At 36.0% G+C, this 20,065-nt stretch overlaps 1 protein-coding gene across 9 annotated transcripts in view; it reads right to left on the reverse strand.

Moving 5' to 3' along the window:
- The window catches only part of RB1CC1 (RB1 inducible coiled-coil 1), a 92,085-nt gene that overhangs the window by 10,674 nt on the left and 61,346 nt on the right, over positions 1 to 20,065 (reverse strand). For 7 of the 9 annotated variants that reach the window (XM_009455384.5, XM_001149383.7, XM_054656732.2 and 4 more), the window contains 5 exons: positions 12,686 to 12,851; positions 9,685 to 9,793; positions 9,333 to 9,573; positions 3,003 to 3,057; positions 1,909 to 1,956 (listed from right to left, as the gene is read on the reverse strand). In XM_009455384.5, the coding sequence (XP_009453659.1) occupies positions 1,909 to 1,956; positions 3,003 to 3,057; positions 9,333 to 9,573; positions 9,685 to 9,793; positions 12,686 to 12,851 (619 nt within the window). The remainder of the gene's footprint in view (positions 1 to 1,908; positions 1,957 to 3,002; positions 3,058 to 9,332; positions 9,574 to 9,684; positions 9,794 to 12,685; positions 12,852 to 20,065) is intronic. The other 2 variants (XR_010159552.1, XR_010159551.1) reach the window with 1 other exon arrangement.

Here is a 20,065-nt window from a genome sequence, read left to right on the forward strand (position 1 = left end):
AAAATAATGCAACCATTTGTCTCTTATCTACCTATGACCTGGAAGCCCTCTTCCCAGCTTTGAGTTGTCCCACCTTTCCAGACAGAACATCTTACACATACTGGTTGATATCTCATGTTTCCCTAAAATGTATAAAACCAAGCTGTGTCCTGACCACCTTGGACACATGTCAGGACCTCCCGAGGCTGTGTCATGAGCTCGTCCTTAACCTTGGCAAAATAAACTTTCTAAATTGATTGAGACCTGTCTCAGATACTTTTGGGTTCACAATTAATTTACAAACATATGCCAAGCATCTATAGTATACCAGTTACCATTCTAGATGCTAAGAATGTAGCGGTGACCAAAACTGATTAAAATCGTTGCCAAACAGAGCTTATATTCTATTGAGGATAAATAAAGCATACTACATAAAACACATATTGAGTCATGTCTGAGATAGACCATTCTTCTAAGTCTTTGTGATAAAATTAATGATTCACAGTATAATCACTACAAAATATGTGATTTTTGCTGTTCAAGTTAAGGTATAAAGAAGAAAGGAGATGTCTCACTACAAGATATTTTTATTTTTTAAACAAACTAAATTCTAAAAAGTATTTCAAAACTTTTCAAAACCACTGAACAGAAGCCTTAAACTGTTCCTACTACCTTGTAAACTGTAATTAATAGAACTTGAAAAAATAAAGTTATTGCTTTATTAAAACATATAATTGGCTGTAAAATGGGCTGTTCAAATAATTGGTTAAATTCACAGGTTAAAGCCAAGGCAGCTTGGTTGGGTGCAGCAAAATTCCAGGCAATTCCAATTTGCCTGGAATCCCAGCACTTGGGGAGGCTGTGGCAGGCGGATCGCTTAAGCTCAGCAGTTCGAGACCAGCCTGGACAAGATGGTGAAACCCCATCTCTACGAAAACAAAAAAACAAAACCTAAAACCAAAACAAAACAAAAATTAGCTGGGTGCAGCGGCACTCGCTTGTACTCCCAGCTACTTGCTGAGCTGAGACAGGAGGATTGCTTGAGCCAAAGAGGTTGAGGCTGCAGTGAGCCAAGATCGCAACACCACACTTCAGCCTGGGCGACAGAGAGAGACCTTGTCTCGATTTTTTTTTTTTATTAAAAACGAAACAAAACAAATCAATAAAAACCAGGGCAATTTACAGTACCACATGGGATCTCTTGCCTTTCAGGCACTTTCACTTAAAAATAAGATTCATGAAAAGGGCTGGGTGCAATGTTTCACACCTGTAACTCCCAGCACTTTGGGAGTCCAAGGTGCGCAGATCACCTGAGGCCAGGGGTTTGAGACCAGCCTGTCCAAAATGGAGAAATCCTGTCTCTATTAATTATGCAAAAATTAGCCGGGTGTGATGGCGCAGCACACTTGTAATCCCAGCTACTCGGGAGGCTAATGCACAAGAATCACTTGAACCCGGGAGGTAGAGGTTGCAGTGAGTCGAGATCACACCACTCCAGCCTAAGCTACAGAGCAAGACTGTCTTTAAAAAAAAAAAAAACCATGAAAAGATATAATGTATTAAAATTACGCACACTTGTGAGTAAATATATTAATCTTCAAAAGACTTATGAAACATAACTCAAAACTGATTTTGATGATTTTAAGAATCTTAGGTGCTTCAACTGGTCAGACCTACAGCCGTAAATTCGCCAAGACATTATTTAATTTCACGCTAAGGAAAAAGTCTGACTCTACAGTCAGGAGATAACTCTGGCCTTACTTCAGCATTCTGAAAATCAATAGGATTCAATGACCAACACGGACCAACAAACCTACTATAGATAAGTCAATCAAAGCATACATCCTCTGATGGAATATCTTCATAATGAAATATAATGCAAATCATTTAAAAATGTTAAGACCAATTTACCAAGAAGAAAAATCTTACCAGTCTTTGATTTAACCGTTTATTTTCTTCTTCTTTCAATTGCAATGTCTGCAGGTGGAAAAAAGAGACCTGTGGTTTATCCTTGTACCTACTCAAATAAATCTAAACAGTGATTGTCAAAGTTTTCATCAGACAAAAATGTTTGGTTCGGGTATGAAAAGTTGATGGGGATATTATTTTCTATGAATCCTTTCCAAATGTTTTCATTATCTACTAGCTTAAATGAGAACCAGAGCAATTTTAGATACATTTACCAAGGACTGTCAAACATTAATACGCGTTAGAAACACCTGTGGAATATATAAATATGTAGTAAAAATCTGAGATCTATCCCCAGAGACTTTGTTAACTAAGTCGTGCCTAAGAGAATACATCTGGCATCTGTAACATACATCTCAGGTTATGCTGAGGTAGGAAATCACATAACCCTTTCATAATAGAAAACATGCTATATTCAAATGAAGTTGTACAATTCTGAATTTGGATTTTTATCAGACAATTACACTTGTAAAGAAAAAAAGGCATTGTTGAAAATCTTATAGGCCTAAAGAATGAAAAGTAATCTATGAACAATGATCTGCCAAATGTGTACCAATTTGATCTTATAGTACCCTTAATAAAGGAAACCCTTTATTATCAGTTTTTTCTTGTCCATTTCAATTCTTTATTTAAAACATAACTCCCTTCATTACTTATTTTTGTTTTTGCCAATTTCTAAAAAGTATTTAATACTTTGTTTTTGAAATAGATGTTTAAAATTGCCATTCATGTTATTTTGCTGAATTCTCAACTATTAGGTAAAACTATTACTTTACACACTGATTTAATAAAAACTACCAACTTTTTCCTCTCATACAGACTTCATTCATTGGGAAATTACAACAAATGGGAGGGTTGAAATACTGTCAACTGTTTAGCTAGTAAGATCATAAAATGACAAGACTTCCCAAAACAGTGACCACAAAAATAAGTTAATCATAAAAAGGCTTAATTTATAAACACAAATAGTCTATTGTATGTTTCCAGAATGAAGTTTAACTGTATCCGAAAGTGAACATATTAAACATGGTACTTCAAGAAGATAATTTACTTACTCGTTCTAACAGCATTATCCGCTGTTTTTCTTCAGACAACATATGAATATTTTCTCTAAAAGTGAGAATAATTGAGTTTCAGTTTGAAATTCTAAACTTTACATTCTTCAAGATTTTAGAAATTAAAATATTAATACAGATCACTTTAACAATTTAAGGGTTTTCATAAATTTTCAAAAGTAGCTTATTTCAGTTAGCATGTAATTTCAATGTTGTATATTCTCTGTAGCAGACCTAGATCTATAAACCTTTTGAAATAATAAGTAAAACTTTGCGTATGCATTTATCTAGAGATGTCTTTAAATTTCTTACTTTTCCCAGGCATTAAGAACCACTCTTCTTAATACTTGTGAGTGAATCCATGATAAAGTCATAGTTCTTGAGTGGCTAAAGACTTCAGTAGATTTACTAAGTGGATGCTATGTACTCACTAGTTACTATGCCAGGTGTGAATTTGCCCAATACACTAAAACATCCAAAAACAAATTAGAAAAATTTTAAAAATGCTATAAAATTAGAAAAGAGAAAAACAATTATTATTTAGGTTTTAAAATTCATCTACAGGTATAATCCCCAAATTATATTTCAAGTAACTTGATGCAAGGCAGGTATTCTGTCTTCTTCAACATGCTACTTCTTTAGGAAGACGCTTTGCCTAATATAAGGTCATAAAGATTGACTTCTGTAAGAGTTTTATAATTTTAGCTTTTACACTTAAGTCTATGATCTATGTAAGTCAACCTGCGCATATGGTGAGGAAAGGGTCCAACTTCATCCTTTTGCATCAGAATATCCAGCTATGCTATCCCTGCACCATTTGCTGAAAAAGCTATTTCCTTCATGGAACCGTCTCAGCACCTTTAACCAAAATGCAAGGGTTCAACCGACCATGAATACAAGGGCTAATTTTGGACTCTCAATTCTATTCCATTGATACAGTCAGGCTAGCACTACAGTGTCTTATTACCCTCGCTTACAAATTTTAAGATTAGTCAAACAGTGTGAGACTTTGTTATTTTTCAAGATTGCTTTGGCTATTTTGGGACTCTTGCAATTCCATATGAATTTTAGGATCAGCCTGCCCTTTTCTGCAACATAACACAGTTCAGATTATGATAAGAATTGCGTTGAACTGGCAGACCAATTTGGGGAGGCCTACCATCTTAAGGCGATTAAGTCTTCCAGTCAGTTAAACACAGGATGCCCTTCTGTCTTAACTTTCTTCCATGTTTTGTAATTTGTACAAGTATTGAACTTCTTTTGTTAAATCTATTCCTAAGTATTTTTACCTTTTTGATGCCATCAGAAAAGAAACTGTCTTTTAAATCTCATTTTTGGATGATTCATTGCTAGTAGAAAGAAAGACAATTTTTTAAGAGACAGGGTCTTGTTATGTCATCCCTGTTCACAAACCCCTAGGCTCAAGGGATCCTGCTGCCTCAGCCTCCTGAGTAGCTGGGACTACAGCTGTGCACCACCACAGCCAGCTCCAATTGATTTTTGCACACTGAACCTGTATCCTCCAACATTACTGAACTAGTTTGTTAATTACAGTATTTTTTTAGAGGAGACCTTAGGATTTTCTCAGTAAAAGATCAGGCTATGTATGCAAATAGTGTTTTTTCTTCCTTACCAATCTAGATGCATTTATTTATTTATTTATTTATTTTTTGAGACAGAGTCTTGTTCTGTCACCCAGGATGGAGGGCAGGGTCGCAATCTGCAACCTCTGCCTCCCAGGTTCAATCAATTCTCCTGTCTCAGCCTCCCATGTAGCTGGAATTACAGGTGCCCACCACCATGCCCAGCTAATTTTTCTATTTTTAGTAGAGACTGGGTTTCACCATGTTGGCCAGGCTGATCTTGAACTCCTGACCTCAGGTGATCTGCCTACTTTGGCCTCCCAAAGTGCTGGGATTACAGGCATGAGCCACTGCGCCTGGCCAATGCCTTTAATTTCTTTTTCTTGCCTAAGTGCCCGTGATAGAACTTCCAAGTACAATGTTGAGCAGCAGTGGCAAGAGCAGGCCATCTTCATCTTGATTTTAGGGGAAAAGCATTCAGTCTTACACCATTGAGTATGATGTTAATTGTGGGTTCTCACAGATGCCTTTCAATAGGTTGAGGAAGTCAATTCCTAGTTTGTTGAGTGTTTTTATGATGAAAGGCTGTTGGGTTTTGTCAAATGCTTTTTCTTCATCTATTGAGATAATCATGTGTTTTTCTGTCCTTTCATTCTACTGATATAGTGTATGACATAAATTGACTTTTAGATGTTAAACCAACCTTGCATTTCTGAAATAAAGCCAATTGGAATTCCTTTTGTATTCTGCCAGACTGGATCTATTAGTATTTTGCCGATAATATTTGTGTCAACAGTTATAGAAGATGTATTTTCTTCTTTTGATATATTTGTCTGATTTGATATTAGTATATAATACTGGCCTCAGAGGATAAGTTGGGAAGAGTTCTCTCCTATTTTTTAAAAGAGATTATAAAAAACTGGCATTATTTAAAAGTTTGGTTTTTATCTTTTACTTATTAAAAATATTAACCACCAGACTTCTGCTGTTTGTTTTCTGTTGTACTCAAGCTTTAAATTTCAGTGTAATATTGATTATTGTTTTCCAAGTGCTCTCCTACTCTGATTTCAGAGTAGTCTTTTATTTTCTTTAAGAAACTCTGTAAGTTCAAAAAAAAATTTAGTCTTTACTACATCTATCATTTCGTTTATATATACAATGTAAAATATGGCTCACCTCTCACCAATAGATCAACAAGGCCTCTAATGTCCCATTCTGAGGAGTCCATCCTTTACCAAACTGATTTAAAATGCTACATGTAGATTTCCATATATATCCACTGGTTTGTTTCAAGATTACTAACTCTATTAATCTATTTGCCTGTGGCTATACCAATAATGTACTGAATTAAATACTATCTATGTAGTTTAAGACTATATCTTAACACCTAGCAGGACAAATCTCTACTCTCTGATCTTTATTTAGAAATGCTATCAATTATTTTTACACATTTTTCAGTATGAATTCTAGCATCAAACATCACTTTTTAACCTAACATATTGTTAGAATTTTAATTGAGTAATAGATTAAATCACTGAATACATCTGAGGAGAAAAATGATATCTTAATAATACTCCATTTCCATCTATCTTTCCACGTATAGCTTTCAGGCCTCTTCATAAAATTAGTTTTCTTCACGAAGTCTTGCGCATTTTTGTTAAATTAATTACAAGTAAGTTATTCCTTTAAATTTTTATTGGGATCTTTTATACATATTAAAGTCAGCTTTTGCTGGTAAATATGCAAACTACTCCTCTTTGGATATATCTATGATCTACACTCTGATGTACTCTGTTAATTCTAATATGTCTTTAGGTCTTTGTGGTTTGTAAAGGATACTGTCTGAAAATGAGGACAGAAAAAGTTGTTTCCAAATTTTATTTATTGTCTTGCTGAACAGCAATGGTGACAGCTGGCATTGTGTTCTTCCTGAATTTATGAAAAATACTTCTAAATGTTTCAATATGAAATACGATGCTTGCTATGTCTCTCCCATATACTTACAAATAAAAAGAAGTTCCCATCTACTCCTAGTTTGCTACGGATTTTTTTTGTTAAATTATTAAATAAATGGGCACTGCATTACATCAATTGTCATTTCAGCTTCTACTGACATGACTCTATAAACCTTCTCAAGTAATCAGTGAGTATGGTTAGGTATTCTACTGTTTAGTTATTACTCTGGCATTCCTAAAATACTCCACTGGGTCATGATGACTATATCATCATAAAACCACAAGGCATTTGATAAGCTAAAATTGTCTTCAGGATTCCTTGTATTTATAATTCACAGGTGAGATTAACTTGTATCATGTTCTCTGTAATTTTTAAAACTATAACTAAGGTTATGTCCCTCTTTTCATTACATATATTTATTTCTACCTTCTATTTATCTCAATATCTACTAAACAACTTTTATTTTATTGTGGCTCATTTGTTTTTATTAATTCATTTAAAAATAAAGGAACTACACAGTTCTCTCAGAGTACCACTTTCGTCATATCTGTTTTTGATACTTTAGTTCTGAATAACTCAATTTTCATATTTATAAAAAAACCTACATATGATCTAACTAATATGCAGAATCTTAAGTTTATCTCATGGAGGCAGAGAGCAGAATAGTGGTTACCAGAGGCTGGGGAGAGTACAGAGGAGAGGAGATGAGGAGAGGTTGGTCAACGGGTACAAAGCTACAGCCAGATAGGAGGAATAAGTTTTGGTGTTCAATAATGTACTGCGGTATCTCAAAATAGCTAGAAAAGAGCATTTTGAATGTTCTCACCATAAAGAAATGATAAACGTTTGAGGTGATGGATTACTCTGATTTGAATGTACACATGTAACTACATCACACTGTAAACCATAAATATGTATAATTTATGTGTCAATCAAAAAAGCCTTAAATTCCTAAAGCTTTTTAAAGCCTTTTGCTTTGAATTGCTTTTATATTCTTCCCTTCTATATCTTTCTGAATCACATTATAGTAAACTTTCTGTATCATTTGGCTCTAGGTACCTCTCCTATATGTAGAATGAAGTTGGATATATTTTTTTTGAGAGGTTTTCATACGGTGGTTCACTTTTTTCACACATGTCCGGACATATTTATGTCATTCATGTTTGCTAAGTAACCATGTTTTCTTGATTTGTTTTTTTGATTTGCTTAACCATGTTTTCTTGATTTGCTTTTTTGAATTACTTTTTTGTTCTATTTTATTTTTAATATACATTCTTAAGCCTTATACCTTTCAAAGTCTAAAAGTAACCAGTTTCTATTATTTTCCTTTCAACCAGACAGAAACCTAAGTGATTTTATTTTTCAAAAACAAACAAAAAAACTCCCCTGCCAAAGTTTCTCAAAGGTCAGGCAGATAATGGGCTTATATGAAGATGCAACTAACTGCGTTCCTCTGAGTGGGCAGGGGTGGGGTACGAAGGACCCTGCACTTACTGGTTTCTTACTGTGTACCACACCTTCTCACGGGTGCTCATTAAATTTAATGCCTGGCCAGGCGCGATGACTCACGCCTGTAATCCCAGCACTTTGGGAGGCTGAGGCCAGTGGATCACCTGAGGTCAGGAGTTCGAGACCAGCCTGTCCAACACGGTGAAACCCCGTCTCTACTAAAAATACAAAAATTAGCCAGGCGTGGTGGCAGGCGCCTGTAATCCCGGCTATTCAGGAGGCTAAGGCAGAAGAATCGCTTGAACCCAGGAGGCGGAGGTTGCAGTGAGCCGAGATTGTGCCATCACACTCCACCCTGGGGGACAAGAGCGAGACTTCATCTCAAAAAAAAAAAAAAAAAAAAAATTAAAATTAAATAAAATAAAATATTAATGCCCAAAGCAACCCTGCTGGTGTATCATAACTGTTGTCTTGTTATCGTAACTGTTACCTTGATGGAAAAATAAGGGATGATGACTTGCTCAAGTTCCCAAGCAGGTGCCAGACTCAGGACTTGAACCTGGATCTGTTTGAACGAGGGGACCACGCTGATTCTATGATATCTTTTGGTAATCACTTGTTCGAATTACTTCATCTCACATGGGGGTGTAGTGTTCACTGACCCACTGGGCATAATTCTTTGTGTGGCATAATGATCTGGACTTTCTGCCCTTGGAATCTCAGTTCCCATATCTGAAATCCCAGAGGTGCAACTAGAAATGCAAACTCTACTTGCAACATCCTTTGGAGAGGAGCACTTTCTCCTCCCAATTCTGTCCCATAGATATAATTGTAAGCACAATTTTAGTGGTCTTTCACTATATTCAATGGAGAACTGGTAAGAAAGTTCTAAATTCCAGTAAGCTCTGCCACGATTTCAATGTAATGCAGTAAACATTTGCTATATATTAATAAACAAATAATAATAATAAAAAACCCTTCCCTGCCTTTCCTCACCAAAATGAATATATTCATTACTACAATAACCCCTTTATAGGTAATGGACCCCAAAATGTCAACATTCCTTGTAAATAAGAATGGCTCAATACTACTGCCATGATCCTTATCTTGGCAGTATGGGATAATTCTGGTGCACATACTTTGTATAGTATGAGAGTACCCCAAAATAATTCATTCAGTAATGTTTTCTCACATTTACAGTTTAAAGAATTAAAATAGCACAACTTTCAGATACATGGGCTGTGGACAACCAGTAATGCTAAAAATGTTTCCTCTCTTCAGAGCTTTATAACTCATGGAATTGCAACAGCCTTAAGTAACAGTTGAAAACAGCCATACTTACTGTACAGACATCATGCTTGTCTCCATTGCTGAATCCACTCTTCCTTCATCTGCTGTTTCCACAGCGGATCTATCTGATTCACCTGGGAGTTCAGGTGCACAAGCTCCATAAAGTTCTGGGGCTGTAGCTACATATGGTGAAGGAACAAAACTGCTACTACGCAACTTACTGACTTCTTCTTCAAGCTTTTTCTTTTCCTCAAGCAAACGAGCTCGATCTTCAGAAAGTGACTCTATCAAATCTGAAGGACACCCAAATTTAAAAAAGTATCATGTAATTAAAAAAACCACTTTGCATGAATGTATCTTTTTCACTTTAAAAAATTAAAAAAATAGTACAAAACAGTACAAACCTTTATCCCGTTCTTGTTGCTGCATTGTACTTTTCAACTTATCACTAAGATCATTTATTATGTTTTCTTTTCTCATTTTCTCTCTTGTTAAAACAGTGTTAAAATTGGTCTGGAACAAGAGAATAATTATTTAAATTTATCTACATGTACTTAGCAGCTAGGACTTAGAAAATACACTTGCAAATATTCTTTTCTGTGGCACATTTGTACATGGAGATGATGGGGTATGATTCGTGAAATGTTTTAAAAATGAAAATGTAACATACTGTGGCAAAGGTTCTACTTTCTTGGTTCCAATTTAAGTCTCTTGAAAGCAAATCCTATTTTCTTATTATTGTCCATATATTTACTGTCAGAGATTTTGAAATTTTGAAGAATTAGAAGCATCAATAACTTAGAGTGCTGTTAGACACTTACTTTTTTCCTGGAGTAATCATCCTGCCTCTGAAACCTTCCTTTTGTCTTAACATTTGATCACCACCCTAACATTTTAGATATGACTCTATCTTCCTTATTTCTCTTATTTGGATATCTGCAATGGTCACTGGAATGCTGATTTATATTGGCTAGACTTATTACTCCCCCACTTTTATAAACTCTACTATGAAGCTCACATATCCAACTGCCTGCATGGATCTCATGAGACAATCTGGCAATTTTAACTGCACAGTTTCTTTAATAAAGATGACTGAATCTGTATAAAAATTTTGCTTAGGCCGGACTTGGTGGCTCATGCCTGTAATCTCAGCACTTTGGGAGACCGAGGTGGGAGGACTGCTTGAGCCCAGGAGTTTGAGACCAGCCTGAGCAACACAAGATCGAGTCTCTACAAAAATTATCTGGGTGTGGTGGCACATGCCTGTAGTCCCAGCCATTCGGGAGGCTAAGGAGGGAGGACTGCTTGAGCCCAGGAGTTCCAGGTTATAGCGTGCCATGATTGCACCACTGAATTCCAGCCTGAATGACAGAGTAAGACCCTGTCTCTAAGAGGCAAAAAAAAAAAAAAAAAAAAAATTTACTTACAAGATTTCTGAGCTTCTTGAAATGTAAAAGCAATAGATGAATGATGAAATGATCTAAATTGACTCTTCTCATCTGCCCAGCATTTCTAATTCCAAAATTTTAAGAGCTCTATGGTCCTTGGATCAATGAATAATGCTAACAATGCTGGCAATAGGGAGATTTAGGAAAAGTAATACAGCATTTTTAATAAAATTTTAATAAATTCATTAAATATTTAATTAAATACAATTTCTGGCCACAAAGCATACAGGAAGATCTCTCAAAAAGAAACATTTATGATATGGCTTTGTATTAAGCCATCTCTATGTATTTTATTTATATATAGAAAATAAACACAAAAACATATAAACCATTATGTTTATTTTCATGATTTTTGCCATTTCTGTAATTTGAAATGAATTTTTAGGAAGATCACAATTTGTAATTGGCATATGAAAAAAGGGTGGCTAGTTAAGAACCAATTAGTTCCAACTCAGAAATCACCTATACAGAGCTAGGTACAAATCACCTTAAATAAATACAACTTAACATACACATCATGGAAAATTGGAAGGTACCTTAGAAGTCATTTCTCCCACTCTTATTTTATAAATATTAAAACAGACATCAAAACATGAAGAAGTAAATTAGACAGCTGTCAATACTATACTTTTGGTTTCAGTTAATTCATTCTTTACTTAATTTTAGAAATTGTACATGTGCTTATAAGAGCACACACAAAGAGACAATGCAACACAAGGAGATAAAGAGATCAATATGCAGAATGAATCATAGAGAAGAATCTATAAATCCAGATTCTTAGAGAGAGGTTACTACTGACCTCCTCATTGTTAATTCTTACTTAAAACTTGGCTATTCCTCCTCCCTGAACACTTAACTTTCCTTGGCTTCCCTTAAGCCACACACTTTTTTTTCTGGTTGTGCTTTTCTCATTCCCTTTTCCCAGGCTCTTCTTTCTTTCCCTAGGCCTTAAAAATCTAAAATTGTTAGAGGTTTCAACTATACTTTATTTTCTTTCTGTTCTCTGATTTACATTTTTTCAAATTCTACAAAGACACTAATTAATCATAACATTTTAGGAAAAGGAAAAATACCACATAATATTACATGTGTACAACCACCATAAATATGCAGTTTCAGAAATGTATCCCTCAAAATGTATGCCCCAAACTGCAATATTATCCCTGGCCTGGATTCTAGCAGTAGCTACCAAATTGCTCTTCCAGCTGACTGCTTTGCAGTTCTCCAATCTTTCTCCATGTTCCAGTGGGTGATCTTCATTAAGCATAAATCTAATTATGCCATTGTAATTAGTTGCTGTCCGGTACTTTAGGTAAAGTACAAGCTCTCTAACAAGGCATCTGGTTTTTTATCTAACCCCAATACACTTCACAAGCACTACCTCTTATTATTGACCAACAACAGTAAGTACATTAACAAAATTCAATAATATTCCATCTTAATCTACCACCAGCCTATCAGAAGGATAAGAATTACAGAAAGGGTAAGATATTTATGTTGATCTGAATGTAATTTAGGATAACAAAGTTTAGAGAATTTGAAGCTTAGAGAAAAAATAAAATCATTTTTTAAATTAAAAAAATCATTTCATAGAAAACTAATCTTAGTTCTCAAGAGGTTAAATGATCTACCCAAGATCACATAGGTAGTGAAGAAACCAGGAACAGAATTCACATTCCCTCGCTTCTAATCTAAGACTATCTCATTTTGAAGCACCTGGTATTGTCATGTGACATGTTAACATGAAAAATATTATTCTCCAGATGAGTAAAAAAACTAAAAAAAATTCTTAAAAATACACGCTTTTGTCATGAGGAAATTTATTAACAGGATCAATGTAAGGAACATCACATCTAAGATATAAGAAACCCTCAGCTACATAAAGAAATTATATTTGTTAATTTATGTCTACCTTCTTTAGTTCTCAAATAAATGAAATGGGAAAAGAGATACAGACCTGTTGTTCCGCAATCAAAGATGTTCGAACATTTTGCATTTCTTCATTCTTTCTTTTTTCTTGCTCTTCAAGTTGTTCTAGAAACTTAGCTTTTTCTTCCTGAAGCTTTTCTTGAAGTTCAGCAACTAAGCTTGAAGAATCTCCTCTGGTAGAGTCAATGGCAGGACTTACAAATTAAATACAGCATTAAATTAAAAAAAAAATTACAGACACACAAATATACCAAATATCATATTTAGGAAATTTATCTTCCTTAAGCTCAATAATGTAGCATGAAAGATATCTGCGTGAACCCTCTCTTTGAATCTAAAAAGTAAAGGGAAATAAGTAAAAGTTTAATACAGATTAGATGCTGACACTAACAAGGTTTACTGATTTTTATCAGTATAGCAGATAAATTCCAGATAATTTGCTTATATCAACATACATAAAAATCATGAGGCTGCTCTGCCCCTGGAGTAGCCATTCTTTTATTCTTTGGTTGAGCTCTGTGGCTCACACCTGTAATCCTAGCACTTTGGGAGGCCCAGGTGGGAGGATCACTTGAGTCCAAGAGTTTGAGATCAGCCTGGGCAACAAAGTGAGACCCCGTCTCTTAAACAAACAAACAAACAAACAACAAAAAAAAACAACAGCCAAGCACAGTGGTGCATGCTGAGGTAGGAGAACTGCTTGAGCCCAGAAGTTCAAATCCTGCCTGGGCAACATAAGGAAAAAGTATTTTCTGGTAAGGGACTATACACATAAGAGATAGGTAAACTCAACTTCAAATGTCAGTTTTGCTATTCCTATACATGAAATTTACACAATGACTTAGGAAAAAAGAAACACCTAAAGATTGCATATGTTGAAATGCTTTAATTTCCATAAAATAGACTTTGGTTCATTTCTGCTAGCAAGTAGGTAACACAAAGCTAAAACTGAAAAGCGTTTACACGAACAAATCTACATATTCCTGAACTCATACTCATTTTCCTCAAGACTTGCTAACCTCTTAGGGGTTGCTGACAAAGTGCTAGAGATGAGAATAGGACAATGTAAGAAGAAATGAACAAACACTGGTTAATGATTATTTTAACTTCTAATTAATAACTCATTAACTTCTAATTATAACTTCTAAGTATTAATCTTATCTATTTTCAACTTAATCCTTAGCATTAAAAAAAGGTTTCTCCAAGAAGCAGATGAAAAATCCCATTAGTATTAAAACATGCTAAGCCTCAAAAAGTTGCTGTTACTAAAAACCACTTTACCAGGTCAATTTTTAGGCTTAAATGTCCCTCTATTTGTTTTTAAATGATATTTTAATGTTTTTGAAATCAGGGTGTGTTCTGCAATTAATATGGGCATGTATTTAAAATGTTCACTCTACATGTTTCTTATGTAATTTCCTCATCTAATTATATGACAGGAATACACTATTTATATCAATAATCATACAAAAAAATTATTGGAATCCTTTTATTCATGCTTCCAAATTTCCTGATAAAAATCTAATAACTTAAACTTGCTGCTCAGATAACGTTTCCTCCAAAGGGATAGCTTTATACAGCCAAATGCAGAATATGCAGTTTGAAACATAATATCTCTATCAAAGTCTGAGACTCCTTACTTAGTTCCCAGAAAGGCTGGAATAGGAATCCCCTATTTCATAATATAGTTAATTAAAGGACGGAATATATATTCCATAATATAATTAATTAAGGCGAAGGATTTACTTTTAAAGTTTCTCCTTTGGGGCTGAAGAAGAGGGGGATGTGCAAGTTTAAACTACTCCATAGCTGGAAAACTGACATACTACATAAATCAAAGGCTTACTAAGGAACACAAAGAGACTTACAAAAAGAGACTCAGACTACGAACAATGAAGTGCTTGGGATAAAAATAGGTATAGGCAGGGTTTACAAAGAATCCTGCTTGGCCGATTTCTTCCTTGAAGAAATCTCCACAGTTCTAAGGTAAGCTGAAACTTTTAGGAATAAAAAATAAGGCCAGGTTTTAAGGAGGAAATCAAGAGAGCACTGAGGTTGGAGATGTGAAGGACAGAGAGTGAACAGTAAAGGTTATGAATTTTATTGCAAGTACCATATAAAGTCATTGAAAGGTTTGGTCTAGAGAATGATATGGTGTGAATCTAGGCTTTGAAAAGACTATTGTGAGAAAGGATATTAGTAAGAAATGTGGCACAGTAAAGAAGCCTGAAGGAGAGCTTTCAACATGATAAAGGATCCTAGAATTGTATTAGAAAAAGTGTGGTTCAAATTATGCAAGAGAGGAAGGGGAGGCCATGCACAGGCAGTACTTATAATTTCTAGGTGTCCTGCATCTTTGGATTGCTTGGGGTACTCCATTTCAGGGTCAGTGCTGTGCTGAGATAATACAGGGACAAGAGGACACAGTTCCAGGTACACAAACAGATATAGACACCCCTGACACTCTCTGTAAACACCATATCATCCCCAAAACCAGAATAAGAACACTAGATGATTAGCATAGGGTATTTCATTTACTGACTCATAAAGTAAAAGCAAAGATTGCACAGGTTATGACATGAAAAATAATCATTATCCTGTACTGAAGACAGGTTTCTTGTGGCTGTATTAATCCGGCCAAAAGTACATACTATGCCATATTGTTTGAAGCTCCCATTAGAAAATGTTCCAAGTGACTATCCGCCACACAACTTTAATTTTACATTACCCTAGGATCTGAAATGGCCCTGCTATCAGGGGAATTAACCCTAGCAATGAAAGGCTAACAGCTAAAATAGGTTTTGTGTTTTAACTAGCATCACTGCCTAGCTTTCTATGGGGAGCAAGAAGCTGTGTAGAGGGCAGGGAGGTCATGAAGAAAAGGTTACAGCGTATCACAGTTCAGTTAGAAAAATACAGCAGTCCCCCTTTACCCACAGGGAATATGTTCCAAGACCCCCAGTGGATGCCTGAAACTGTAGATAGTAACAAACCCTGTATTTTTTCCAATATATGCACTGTGGTCCTAACTTTTGCAGTTTGAGGTGTGATGGCAAAAAGAGAATGAATGGTCTCCTCCTGCACAGTTTCACAGATAGGTTGGGTCTTACTGTAGATCTTTGCAATCTCAGCATTTGATTTTTTTTCTTACTAAATCAAGAACTTTCATCTTTTCACTTAAACGAAGCACTTCAAGGCTTCTTTTTGGCATATCCAAATTGTCGACATCATTACTCTTGTGCTTTGGAGCCATTAAATAAAGGTTACTTGAACACAAGGACTGCAATACTGATAACCCAGATGGCTAACAAGTGACTAATGTGTGGAGAGTGCCCACAGTGTGGATACACTGGACAAATCATGCTACTCAAAACAGTGTCCAATTTAAAACTCAGGAATTGTTTATTTCATTTAATACTTTCGAACCATGGGGTAAGTGAAACCATAAGAGCGAAATCACATAAAACGAAACTAGACAAGAGGGAATGACTGTATTTAATCTAACAACACTACCACAGAAACCTAAGAAATTCATCAATAAAGGTTGTCCACCTAAAAGAAACTTGCATAATCCTGTCTTTGCATACCTGAATACTTTAAAGAGGCCTGGACATTGAAACTCAAGGAAGCATATACATTTGTTACCAGCTGGGAACTTTAGTATCACGGAAACTTGAAAAAAAGCATCTCTAAAGGCTGACAGTTTTTCCCACCATTAAAATGTCAGTTCTAGCAAAGGACTGTATTATATCCAAATATTTCTAGCAACTAGAAAATTTACATTGAACATAAACTAGATTGTCTTGATGCTTGAACTCTTAACACTGACTGAATTAAAATGGGGCCTAGTAAACAATTAGTTCACTGTTTTTTCAAAAAAAATCTCTTCTATCACTTGAACCCTGGAGGCAGAGGTGGCAGTAAGCCGAGATCATGCCACTGCACTCCAGCCTGGGCAACAGAGTGAGACTCCGTCTCAAAAAAATAATAAATAAAATAAAAATCTCTTTTGAAATTAGAATTACAAAATTAAAATGCTCCCACCCATACTCACTCAGATCCACATCACTACTTCCTGGGAGCAAGGCCATCAATCATGTAGTAGGTAGATTTCCCAACCCACGCAAACCACATACACATGTTCCACTCTTATTTCTTTGTACAAAGGTACAGGAGAAAGCTTTCTCCTATATTTTCAAAACTAAACATTTCAAAACTAATATAAACTTTAATAATTCCAAATTAAATAGAAGATATTCTGATCTTGCATTTCCTTAATCACAAGTGGACCGAACAGTATCTACATGTTGGCCATTTGTATTTCTTCTTTGATCTCTTCATATCCTCTGTCCATTTTTCTAACAGACTGTGTGCCTTTTTCTTATTGACTTACTGTGGGAGCTACAGACATAGCTAATATACATATCTTAGAAATGTTTCTCCTTGGCAGCTGGCCCCTCAGTGTTGCTTCTGGCATATGTAGAACCAAGTGGTGAAAGGGAAATATGCCGGACTGTGTGTCCTCACATAAGCATCTTTCTTCTTCAAAGGTTTCCTCTGCATGACAGAGAAGCCAGGGATATTATCCAGAATTCCCTCCTCAGTAGGTTCTATGTTTGAGATTGCCAATGCAAGATACCCACACCTGACCTGGGATGCTGAAGAGAGAGACTCTGGAGGTGGTTGTAGCCAAACATGTGGGCAATGTGAGATTCATAAGAGATTTCCAAGTAAACCACCTGTTTGGGGGTCTTGGTAGACAACTGACGAAAGTCTTCAAAGAACTGTATCAGTTTCCTAAGCCACCAACTTTGGTGCTTCAGATGACTTTCTATTATAGATCTCTTGGCCTTCACCAGATTACTATCCAGTCTCCTAGTTCTACCAACATTCATGTAAACTCTAAATCTAGTATTAATCCCTTTAATCCTGAGATATTTAAAAGTGGTTGTTTTATAAGCTCAATCCCGATACAAAAAATGACTCTAGAGGAAAAAAAAAAATCCCATAAAACATGGAAATCTGAGATCAATTCTCTGATCTGAAAGCAGTAATGACCTCAGTGCCAGTGCAAAATAGAACACTGGAAAACCAGGGCAGTACATGGCATAACAGTACACACTTGTAGTTGTTTGAAAAACCAGTGACTAAGGAAGGCAAGGCTTTGAGACATGTCCCAGCTGTGCCTCCAAATCCCACCAAACCTTCCTTCCTGGAAGCAACAGCCTTTTTCTACCTTGTCTGAGGAAATCAGTGTCCCTTCACTTGAGGTAGTCCTCTTCTCAATGAGATGATCCTTTTCAACAACCTCTCCCACCATTTAATTACTTCCATACTCATTGCTACACTCAAATTGCCAGATCTCTGGAGAGTTAAAAATCTAACAAAGAAGGAATTGCAAAGCAATTACAGAATCTTTAATATATTTTGGCAGAAAAATGGAAAATACGTATGGGAATAGATCTAATGACAGTTACAAGAGGAGGGACAATGTGGAGTGAGGCCAAAATTATTTATACGGGTGCAATGACCACAGATTCCAGACTCAATATTGGCTATTAACACTTTGCCAAGTTGACTGCCTGGAAAGTAGACTTAAGAATAACCAACATTAAATGAAAATGAGATGGCAAAATGAGATACTCTAGACCAAGGGCAGGTAAATCCAATCCGCTTTTTTGCGGAACACAGCCAAAACCATTCATTTATATAGTCTCACTGCTGTCTTGCTAAAATGGTACCGTTGGGTAGTTTGGATAGAGGCCATTTGGCCCACAAAACTTAAACTATTTACTATCTGGGCCTTTATAAAAGTTTGCCAACCATTTCTTTAGGCTAATGATTCCCAAAGAGTGATCCATAGAAGCCTGGGGTTAACCAAACACATTCAGAGAACAAGTGAAGTCAGAACTGTTTTCATAGTAACACCAAGTGTTGCTTTTTTCACCTTGTTGATATTGGCACTGATGATCAAACTGCTGGTACCTGAACACAAATTAAAGCCATTAGCACCAAACTTTACTTGTAGTCGTTTTATCTTTCACCACAAAGCACTCAAAGTGGGGAGGAAAAAGGGGAGGCTGTTTTTTCTTAGAATATTCTTGAATAGTAAAAACTACTAGCTCTAAAATATGTTAACATTTGGAAGATCTGCATTAACTCCGTGAACTCGTGTTTTCCAAATGACCAACTCATGACGCTATAAAATCATGCATGAGTAAAAAAGTACAAGAGATGTACCAATAAATGTTAAGATTATGAGAAAATCCACTGATAGCTGCATATTCCACGATAAAAACTAATGTTCAGAAATTACCACTTGCTGAATTTTGATTTAGTAACAAGAATATCGACAATCATCTGAAAAGGCTATTTAAATATTCCTTTCCTTTTCCAATTGCATTCAGCATAAGGTTGGATTTTTTTCATATACTTCAATCAAAACTTAAGAGATTTGCAAATACATAGAACAATGGTACTCTTCTAACTAGTTTTCATTTCAGAAAGTTTTTATTAAAAAATCTTATGTATGGCCAAGCATGGTGGCTCACGCCTGTAATCCCAGCACTTTGGGAGGCCGAGGTGGGCAGATCACAAGGTCAGGAGATCGAGACCATCCTGGCTAACATGGCGAAACCCCATCTCTACTAAAAATACAACAAATTAGCTGGGCGTGGTGTCACGCACCTGTAGTCCCAGCTACTCGGGAGGCTGAGGCAGGAGAATCACTTGAACTCGGGAGGTTGCAGTGAGCCGTGATTGCGCCACTGCACTCCAGCCTGGGCATCAGAGCAAGACTCTGTCTCAAAAAAAAAAAAAAAGTCTTATGTATGCCACCATGTAATGAGGTTATTTGAAAATGACTAAGTTTCAATTTCTTGGCATTAATTTTTAGTACAGAAATACTGACATAATCCCTATAAACAAAATCAGTCTGGAGTCAATTTTTGAGAGCGTAAAAAGATACTGTGACAGAAGTTAGAGAGCCACTGTTCTTGTTTTTCACATATTTAAAAGATGGTAAACACGCATGCACACAGATTATATGAATAAGTCTGTGTGTGACCTGCAAATGCTAAAATTTTTACTATCTGGACCTTTAAAAAACAAGTTTGTGGTGTTTTTTAAAGGCGTGGTGGCTCATGCCTATAATCCCAGCACTTTGGGAGGCTGAGGCAGGTGGATCACCTGAGGTCAGGAGTTCGAGACCAGCCTGACCAACATGGAGAAACCCTGTCTCTACTAAAAATACAAAATTAGCCAGGCGTGGTGGTACATGCCTATAATCCCAGCTACTCAGGAGGCTGAGGCAGGAGAATTGCTTGAACTTGGGAGGCAGAGGTTGTGGTGAAGAGAGATCACGCCACTGCACTCCAGCCTGGGTAACAAGAGCGAAACTCCGTCTCAA

Source organism: Pan troglodytes, chromosome 7 (genome assembly GCF_028858775.2).
Source record: "Pan troglodytes isolate AG18354 chromosome 7, NHGRI_mPanTro3-v2.0_pri, whole genome shotgun sequence".
Classification (NCBI taxonomy): domain Eukaryota; kingdom Metazoa; phylum Chordata; class Mammalia; order Primates; family Hominidae; genus Pan; species Pan troglodytes.